A 10,386-nucleotide genomic window follows, 5' to 3' on the forward strand; every position below is an offset into this window, starting at 1 on the left:
CAATTCAAAGGACATATTTTACATGATTAATCTAAAGTATTAATGACCCCGTTAATACACTAACATCCATAAATGTTTGGAGTGTAATTAGGCAAAGAACAGGTCAAGCATTGAGTTTAGTTACAACTAGAACACAAAGAGGAAAATTTATCAACACAGTTTTTACATTATTTATCGACAAGGTCAACAATTTGTAAATTACATTGGCATTAAAATCCTACTTTTGTAAAATTATTTATACAAGAAAAACATTCAGATGAATTACATCTTTCGCAATTTATATCACAATCTACACAGGTATCCGACACAGATAGATATTGATTAGACAAACAAGAAGAACATTAATTGTTTAGATTAAGAACAAAAGGATCTATACAAGTTAAGCATTAAACAGTATTTGTGGTAATATTTAATTAACATGTATAACCTATTAAAATAAGTAAAATATATAAAAATATTGTAATATAATTAATAATAAATTGATGTATTTATTTAAGAAATAAAATATAAAGAAATTAAAACATATATATATGAAATATAAATAATATTATAATAATAAAAAATATATATTTATAAATAATATACATAAAAAAATAAAAATATATATATAAAAAAATTATTGTTTAAATATTGTAAATATATATTTATATATATATATTAATAATATACATTTATTTATTAAAGTTGAACATATAGAACATTTTTGTTCTTCTGTATAAAGACTAGTCTTATCTTATGTATTACAAATACATAAAAATTAATTATTAATGTTATATCCATTTTGGCATATTAAACATTATTCTATATTACATATTAAACAATTTTAGAATTTTTGAGAACATTTAATACAATGTTCATCTTATAAAATAAAACTTAAATTGCAAGTAATACATTTATTTAAAGTGCAAAGTTTGCATTATTAGAATTTTGTATTACATTTTATACATTATTAATTAAGAATATAACCATTTTCACACATACATTGTTATTCTAAAATAATAAATAAAAATATATTTAAATTTTTAAATATATATATATATATATATATATATATATTATATATATATCTTATATATTTATTACTATATAATTTAAATGTATTATTTATGCATTATTTACACTCATTTAAATTACATTCTTCACAATTTTCAAATAAATTATAGCAATATGTGCATTTTTTTGTTTATATTTCATATAATTATTTTTCATTTTAACATATACATTTTTCTAATTCTTTTGAATAATTAAGATCATCTGATTCACATATACAAAAATTTTCTTATACACTTTACAATTCGCAATACTAATATTTTTATGTATTAATTTTTTAAATGAATAATAGATGTAATAAATATGTGCATTTAAATAACTGTATAATCATTTTTGTTATGTTAATAATATTTATTACTTTTTATTGTTTATAATATATATATATATTTAATTGCTGTTTTTTTTTTAACTTTTATATAAATTACGTTATTAAGTTATTAATATATTAGTTTGTTAATTTCAAATTAAATTTATGTATATTTTATATATTTTTTATGTTTACAACTTTAAATAATAAATATTAAATATTTTATAATTCTTTAATATATCATGGTTATTATTAATTTCTAAAAAATAAAACGAAAATATATAATTTATAATATAATATTGGAAAAAATTATAAAATAATAAAACAATTAAAATTAATAAAATAATTAATTTAAAAATTAAATTTAATTTTTTTTTCTCTTTAACAAACATATTTATTATTATATTTTTTTTTAAACAAAATATTTATATAAATATATATATGAACAAAAAAAATCTTTATTTTTAATTTGATCTTATTTTAAAAGATAAAATAGTTAATTGTTTTACTTTTATTTTACATTAATTAAGATTTTAAAATAGTTTTATCTTTTTATTTTTAATCATATTTATTAATAAAAATACTTTTCTAACTCCTTAACATATTATTATGGAGAAAATATATAATAAATTAAAATTATAACAGAATAAAATTATGATTTAATTAATTATTTAATCATCAAAATAATATAAAAAACACATTTATACTTAATATAATTAGAAATTAATTTATATAAATTTTTAATCATTAAAATAATATAAAAAACATATTTATACTTAAAAATAATTAAAAATAAATTTTTATAAATTTTCAAATATATATAGTAATATCTTTAATATTTATATATAATTTTTTAATATTATTATTTAAATATTATTTTTATATAATATTATATTTTTTATTATTATTATTTTTATTAACATTTATATTTTTATTAATAATAATATCTTTAAATTCATTCATTATTTTTATTTTAATAATTTTTTCTTTTCATATAATTTTCTTAAAATACTCCCCATGATTTTTTATAGATTAATATTTCCATATTTCAATAAATACATTATTTATTATAATTTAACATAAAATAATTATTTTTATTCACAAATGTTTTTTTTCTTTACTTTATTAATTATTATTTTTAATTTTAATAGAATTAAAAATTTATTTTTTAATTGTATTTTTATATCATCATAATATTAATTAAAATTTAATTTTATAAAAACATTCTTTTTTAATTTCTATTGAATTAAAAAAAATCACTATCTATTATATTTTGATTTTTATTCTTTACCATAATGTTTTCATATTCTCAAAAATTACTTTCTAATATAATTTTTTAATTTATACTTAAATATTATGATATAAAATATATTTAATACATTATTTTTAATTTTAATAAATAATAATTAAAAAAATATTATATTAACCTAGAGAATTAGTATTATGAATTTTTTAATTAATATTTCTTAATTCAAAGTTAGAGTTTTTCAGTTTTCTGATTTTTTTTTTTTATATATATTATTTATATAAATGTTTATTTTATATATGTAAAGCTTTTTTTTCTTAAATATTTAATATTTCTATATTTTATAATATTATTTTTTAAACTTTAATATTATTGAGTGATTATTAAATATCAAGATTTTATTATAAGATAATAAGATAATAATAGATTTATTTAGAATTTGCATATATATAAATATTAAACAATTATTTTTAATATTTTCATTACGTAATTAAATATTATTAAATTTATATATATATATATATATATATATATATATTCTTTGTTATTAATTTAATATATACTTAATAAACAAAATTGTTTTTACTAATTAAAAAATTAAATATATATTCTAATTAATAAACTATTTAAATAAAAAATAATAATTTATAATATATTTTGGCTTTTATAGTTATCATGATAGAAAAAATAAATATAATAAGTTTATATAAATCAAAAGAATTAAATAAAAAAAGACTTTTACTTAATACATAATATAAGTATTAACTTTAAATATTTTTAACAAAATTATTTTTTAAAATAATTAATCAATATAAATTGATTATAATCAAAAATAAAATTAATTAAATCAATATTATGAAAAGTTATAAGGCTTGAGAAAATTAAATGTATATTAATTGCAAATACTAATTTTGACAAAGTTTAAATAATTATTTAATAAACCCATCATTTTAAAAATATAAAATAAATAATTAAAATAATATTAAAATAGTTAATTTCATATAAACACTATATTAATATAAAATATATATAGTTTTTTATATTAACAAAAATTGTCAAAAAATTAAAATAAATATAAATTATATTTGGTGTATTTTAATATTAAAAAATAGTTAAAAAAATAAATTAATTTAATTTAAAATTTATAAAAATATATATAATAATATAATAAAATAATTTTACATAAATAATTTATTAATACATTAATAACAATTTACAAAAAATATATAATGAAAGGTTTAATTCTGAAATATATATATAAAAAAAATATTCTTATAAACAATGTTAATAATTTAATATATTTTATAATTTATAAAAATAAAATAAAACAATTATAAAAATATAAAAACATAAAGAAGATAATATAATATATAAAATATGTTAAATAAATAAATATATATATATATATATATATATATATATATATATATATATATATATTTTTTTTTTTTTAGTATATTAATATATATATATATATATAATTATTTCATATTTTTTTTTTATATTTAATTATATAATGATATATTTTTAAAGATATTTTTAGAATCATATATATATTTTTTATTTATAATAGATAAAGATATTTTATTAATATTGCATTTATATATAATTATTTAATAATATATTTTGAATTTTTTTATTTATTTTATATTATATTTTTGATATCTAATATTTAATATATATTAATTATAAATTTATATTAATTTTTATTTAATACTTTTTTTATCAATAGATATATATTATTTAAATAAATAAATTCTAAATAAAAATAAAATTTTATATATATGTATTTTTATTTACATCACTTAAAAATTTATTTAATTGTAATATTTTAAAAATACAATTATTTTTATATAAATTATCATATTTATTATTATTATTAATATTATAATAATTTTTATATTATTACTTTTATTTTAATTATATATTTACTTATTTTATATAAAGATTTTATTTTTTATAACATATTTTTTTTTATTAAATAATATTTTATTTAATTACTTAATTTTTCTTTTTTTTATATATTATTTTAATTTATATTTATTTTTCTCACTTTTTTTTATTATATCAACATTTTATCTTCATTCATTTTAAATATTTAATTTTTAATTTCTTTATTTAATTATGATATTTTGTTTGATTTCTAATAAAATTATTATATAAAATAATTAATTATTTTTATTTAAAGATATTATTTTTATTTAATATAAAAGAATTTTTAAAAATTTAAAATGGTATCTTAAAAATAAATATATATATATATATTAAATAGTTAAATATTTAATTTTTAATTTATAAGAATAAAGAATAATATATAAATATATATATAAAAATATATTTAAATACATTTTTATATTTTTATTTATTATTTTTAATTTATATTTTTTAATTTTATTTTTAATCAAATCTAATTTATTATTTTTCTTTTTAACATATCTATTACCTAAATTTTTAATTTAAATACAGTATGATTATTTTGTTTTAATAATTTTTTATTTAAAGTATTTTTGAGTATTCATTAAAAGTTACTATTTTAATTCTATAATTATGTTCATTATATTAATATATATATAGTTTTCATTTTCTCAATTTTCTGTATAAATTTCTTTAATATATTTTTATTAAAATGTAATTAACATATTATTGTATTTACTTAATAAACATTGAATTTATTTGTTTTATTAATTTTCATGTTTATATTACAGATTGCTTTTGAAAAATCCGAGTCATAATCTAATAATGGTAAAAATAAATGTTAAATTATTCGCCAATTAAATTTATTTCGTATTAAAAATTAATATCAGTGTTATTTCTTTTATATGTTTTTGAAAAAAATGAGAAAGGATTCATAATATATATATATAAATTATTAATTTAAACCAAAAATAATTATTCTTGTCTTAATTATTAATTATATTCTTAAATTATAAAATTAATATTTTATTAATATTTTTTTTTTTTTTGGTTATATAAAAATATATATATAAACTACATATATATTAATTATTTTTTTTATTAAATATACTCTAAATATTTTCGCAAAAAGTAAAACAATAATATATATATTAATTTAACTATTTTTTTATAATTTTTTTTTTTTTAATTTAATCTAATTAAAAATAAAATTAAAAGAAATAAGATTTGTTGCATTGACAAATGGATTGGAAAAAAAAGTAAAAATAAAAAAAAAAATAAAGATAAAAAATAATAAAAAAAATTAGTCTGAATTAAAAAAAATCTTATCAGTATATAAATAATTAATGAAATTAAATAAAAAAATAAAAAATATTAGCTTAAGCAAAAAATATAAATAAAAAAATTTAAATAAACATTAAAAACAAGTAAATAAATAAAAAAAAAATTAAATTATTAAAGATAAAAAAAATTAGATAGATAAATATTAAAATTAAAAGCACAATTAAAAAATTGTAAAATAGTAAATAAATAAATATATATATATATATATTATATTTAATTTAGCTCGTTTTTTAAAATTAATATTTTTTTATAAATTATCCATTTTAAAAAGATATTTAAATATATATATTTTTATTTTATTTTTTTTCATTTAGTTTATTAGATAAAAGCATAATAAGTATTTTTTAATTAGATAATCTTTTATAAACTACAATTTATCATTTGTTTATATATCTCTTTATATTTATTAGTATGCTATTAACTATTGCTTATATCCTTTAATATATATTTACATAAATTTATAAATAAAATTTTATATAATATCAAGATATAATTAATATTAGTTTACTTTTTGAATCTGAAATATTTTATTTATTTTAAAATGTATATATGAAATTCGAATTCTTTAAAGATACATTTTTAATAATTTTTAAATGTTCTTAGGAATGCATAACATTTATTTTTTTATTAGAAAATACCCAATATTAAGGAAACATATGTTGTCCATGTTTTGATAGTAGTTTTTTTGATCAATTTTTAGTGTATATATACATATCCTGATATCATTTTGCTTATAAAAATACTTAAAAATGTGAATTATTTTATTAATATTGCTAAGGGTATATAGTGATTATTTCTTTCGATTGTTTAAAGTGTTAAAGTTACTATTTTGAAGTTAATTAGGTTAGTCAAAAAAGTTGTGTATTTTACTGCTAAGAAGGTTTTTATTTTATTCTTGAGTAAATTAAATTTTTACCTTGTCATCCAAATTGTAATTCTTGTGATGGGCCAAGAAATGATTAATGTGGGAGTAGTAAAGATTCGAAATTTAAGTTAAACTCAAGGTTTTTTATGCTGAAAATATAGCTTGTCTTGACGATGTTATGTCTGAAATTAATTTCTAAATAGATCCTTGGGAAGAGGGGCATTTTATAGGCTATTATATTATACAGAAAATTAAGAATATGCAAAATTTCATGGTGTTTGTTCCAAATGTGAGAATTCTAGTGTAAATAAATGCTATTAATGCACTAAATATTAGTAGGTTTAGTACTATTTTCAAATAGGTGATAAGGATATATTTTATAGATAATGTTTAAGCAGATGAATTAGTGGGTATTATATGGAATTTTTAGAGAATAAATTTGTGCGTTCTAAATTCGCAAACGGGTGTTTAGAATGTATAACTTTATGTACCAATCAAGTATGTTCAGAAAAATGTCCTTTAAATTTTTTTGCTAATGAATTGACTTAAAAATGCAAATAATGCGAATTACCTTGCGAAAGCTGCGAATTTTCGAAAAATAAATGTATTTAATAGGGGGGAAAATTAATTAATTTTATATAAAAATACTTGCATTTTTTCAAATATGTTTCATCAGAGGTTTTTTGTGGGAGTGCTTTTAAAAAAGCAATTAATGTGTTTGATATAAAAATGGTCTTTTTGCATTGAATTTTTAGTTTATAATTGAGTGCCCTTAAGGCTTTTTTAATGATTTTCTTTGTGTGCAAAAAAGTGTGTTTATATAAAAATTATTCAAATTAATGCTCTAAATATAAAATGGGCTATTTTTTTATAATAATTTATGTTTAGAAAAATGTCTAGGGGGAGGGGGGTTTTTGAAAATTCATAAGAGTAAAATTGCTCTAGTTGTAAAGGAGCAAAGAATGATTAGTGTACAGGGTGTATTTCATGTTTTTTTTTTAAAGGATAATAAGTTTAATGTTAGGGATATGTGCAGAAATGGGACTTATCCAGATTAAATTAAAAATTAATGTTTAAGTATTTTCTTTTTTTAATAAAATAAATCAAAAACATATATATTTTTTAGATTGTGATTAAAGTTGTAAAGAATGTTTTGGACCGACAAGAAGTTAATGTTCTGAATGTAATTCATAATTTTTTTTATATAAATATAAATTTACTGAATGTGCCGAATGTTCTTAAGGGTGAAATAATTGCTCAAGTGATGAAAGAAATGCTTTATTTGTAAAATGAGATTTTATCTTTTGCAAAATAATTGAATATAAAATAAAGAAATTAGAAATAAATCCATTTTGCTCTCTTTTTTTAAGATATAACAAATATAAAAATTAGTCGTATTTTTGTGTAAATAATTGGTATTTTCGGCTAAATAGTTTGTTTATTCATATTTTATATTAAATTAATATATATATGTATATATTTATATATATTCAATATATTTTTTATTTTTTTTCCTTTTAATTTCTATTTCAAACAATTTTTATTAAATCTATATATCAACTTATTAATTATATTGAGAGTTTTTTTTTTTTTTAAATATATTTATTAAAAATAAATATAATTTCAATTATAATAAGAATATCTATATATTTTATAAACAAAATTAAAATATAATAAAATAAAAATAAATTAATTTTAAATTATATATTTTATTAATAATTTTATAACTAGTATTTATAAATATTTTTTATATATTAATTTTTTTATTAATCAGTTTTCTTATTCACTTTATTATTATTGCGATATATGTCTTTTTATTTAAACATCATCTTCATATATTTATGTTTTAATTTTTTGCAACTCTTATAAATTTTTAATATATTTTTATTTATTAAAAATATTTTTATTATTCTATTTCTTATATTTTTTATTATTAATATTATTATAATTACAATTCTTTTTCTTATCAATATTTATTGCTTCAATTGTTTTCTATTATTTTAAAGCTTGCTGTAGTAATTCCGGAGTATCTTTTTCTTATGTATTATATTCTTCTACTGTTTATAAAGAATTTAATTAATTTTTAGAAATCACTTATTATTTTTATGCAAAGTAACTTATACTTCTAACCTTTATATTTATCGATTTTTCTTAATTATTTACTATAGTATTCTATTTTTCCAATTTATTTGCTTTTTTTCTATTTTACTTAACATAAAAGGCCAAAAAAACTATAAATATTATTGAAAGAGTCACTGTAGCGATTAAATACCCTTAATTTTTTATAAAATTTTATTTTTTTATTTCCTTATGTTTTTTTAAATACAATTATATAAAGTCCTAATAGACTACAGCAGAATTATTACATGTACACTTAACATAATTTTCTAAAACATCAGTATTCTTACATAATTTAAACTATTATGAATCCGCATCCTATAATTCTAAACAGACTAAATTTGATAAATTAGAAGCATTTTATATATCGAAAACAAATGTAATTTCCTAAACTAAAGGTAAGTAGGAAACATTATTCAATTACTATAAATTCCTATTATTTTTTTAAATTTCGAAAACCCTATATTCGACAAAAGGAAAAAATAGATTCTAATCTTCGAAAATATTGGTTGTGAAAACATGAGGATTATACTTACAAGCCATTTAAATAACTCTATATTTCTTATTTTAACTTTTTTTTGTAAAAAAAATATTCTAATAATCACCTCCCTATTCTTTTTCAATAAAATTCTTCTCTTCTACAAAGCTTAAATTAGGTAATTAATCCCCTTCTTAAGCAATAATTTGCATATTCGAGTTAATAAAACACGGCTATTCCTAATACTAAAGCATAATTATGGCTATATTTTATAATTCCTAAATACAATTGATAATTTCTTATTTATTAGTGAAATTCGGCGGATACTTAATAATATTACTAATTGAAAATAGCGAGTTTTCAAAAAGAATCTGAATTTAATAAAAACCTTCACCAGAAATTGGCGTAAACTTCAAAATTTCATAAATCCTATTAATATTACTCTTTATATTATTCTAAGATAACTCTGCGTTTTCGCTAATTAACTAAGGCATAATTTCCTAGGCTTTTTTATACCCAAAAGTATTTTAAATACTCTAATCTTCTAAATAAGCCCTATAAATACCTTTTATCACCATATCGTAAGTCTCCGATCCTAAATCTGAGCAATCCCATAGTTTAAAACCCTTTTCACATTCACACCTTTATTCTGAAAAATTACACTTTCCATTTCCATTACAAGCGCTTTCTGATTTCTAGTTATTTTTATCTGTGCACGTTTTTTTATTTAAGTCATCGATTTAGATCATAATCTAGAATAAAGAATATGGTTATAATCTAGTAAAAATACGCCCGCTTTAATATAAAATTTATTTTAAATTAAATTATCTCTATTTTGCCTTAAACTACATCGTCCCGGAAAATATTGGGAAGAAACTTTAACTATAACTCAATATGTAAAGTATAAACTAATTTCCTGCATGTAATAGAAAATCCTCATATTTTTATAAATATCCAGTTTCACTATTTAGTTTATAAATTTTTTCGTTTAAAAAATCCTTTTCTCTATCACAAAAAATTTCCACTTAATTTTTCAATAGAAAATGAATTTCATGCAAATTATT

General features: G+C 15.0%; 1 protein-coding gene across 1 annotated transcript, besides 34 other annotated features; it reads left to right on the forward strand. All coding sequences in view use genetic code 6, as the record gives it.

The window, feature by feature from the left end:
- The first annotated feature begins 497 nt into the window (after positions 1-497).
- Positions 498-570: a microsatellite.
- Positions 517-614: a microsatellite.
- Positions 518-617: a microsatellite.
- Positions 537-607: a microsatellite.
- Positions 575-617: a microsatellite.
- Positions 618-1,026: 409 nt separating this feature from the next.
- Positions 1,027-1,089: a microsatellite.
- Positions 1,090-1,660: 571 nt separating this feature from the next.
- Positions 1,661-1,707: a microsatellite.
- A 315-nt stretch (positions 1,708-2,022) lies between these two features.
- Positions 2,023-2,168: a microsatellite.
- Positions 2,090-2,162: a microsatellite.
- A 6-nt stretch (positions 2,169-2,174) lies between the features above and the next one.
- Positions 2,175-2,218: a microsatellite.
- Positions 2,194-2,250: a microsatellite.
- Positions 2,196-2,271: a microsatellite.
- Positions 2,212-2,309: a microsatellite.
- Positions 2,229-2,294: a microsatellite.
- Positions 2,232-2,297: a microsatellite.
- A 13-nt stretch (positions 2,310-2,322) lies between the features above and the next one.
- Positions 2,323-2,359: a microsatellite.
- Positions 2,360-2,864: 505 nt separating this feature from the next.
- Positions 2,865-2,906: a microsatellite.
- Positions 2,907-3,110: 204 nt separating this feature from the next.
- Positions 3,111-3,141: a microsatellite.
- Positions 3,142-3,397: 256 nt separating this feature from the next.
- Positions 3,398-3,456: a microsatellite.
- Positions 3,407-3,457: a microsatellite.
- Positions 3,412-3,454: a microsatellite.
- Positions 3,458-3,963: 506 nt separating the features above from the next.
- Positions 3,964-4,042: a microsatellite.
- Positions 3,996-4,083: a microsatellite.
- A 452-nt stretch (positions 4,084-4,535) lies between these two features.
- Positions 4,536-4,585: a microsatellite.
- Positions 4,568-4,634: a microsatellite.
- Positions 4,635-4,758: 124 nt separating this feature from the next.
- Positions 4,759-4,813: a microsatellite.
- Positions 4,814-4,909: 96 nt separating this feature from the next.
- Positions 4,910-4,948: a microsatellite.
- Position 4,949: 1 nt separating this feature from the next.
- Positions 4,950-5,002: a microsatellite.
- Positions 4,953-5,003: a microsatellite.
- Positions 4,953-5,005: a microsatellite.
- Positions 5,006-5,768: 763 nt separating this feature from the next.
- Positions 5,769-5,821: a microsatellite.
- Positions 5,779-5,821: a microsatellite.
- Positions 5,822-5,902: 81 nt separating this feature from the next.
- Positions 5,903-5,932: a microsatellite.
- Positions 5,933-8,626: 2,694 nt separating this feature from the next.
- Positions 8,627-8,673: a microsatellite.
- Positions 8,674-8,925: 252 nt separating this feature from the next.
- On the forward strand, positions 8,926-9,485 carry IMG5_144340 (hypothetical protein; the record flags this gene model as incomplete). Its single annotated transcript, XM_004031201.1, has 1 exon — positions 8,926-9,485. A coding segment is annotated over one exon (441 nt), but the record flags the coding sequence as incomplete, so codon positions are not given.
- Positions 9,486-10,386: the final 901 nt, after the last annotated feature.

Source organism: Ichthyophthirius multifiliis, assembly GCF_000220395.1.
Source record: "Ichthyophthirius multifiliis unplaced genomic scaffold scaff_1120509251121, whole genome shotgun sequence".
Lineage (NCBI taxonomy): Eukaryota > Ciliophora > Oligohymenophorea > Hymenostomatida > Ichthyophthirius > Ichthyophthirius multifiliis.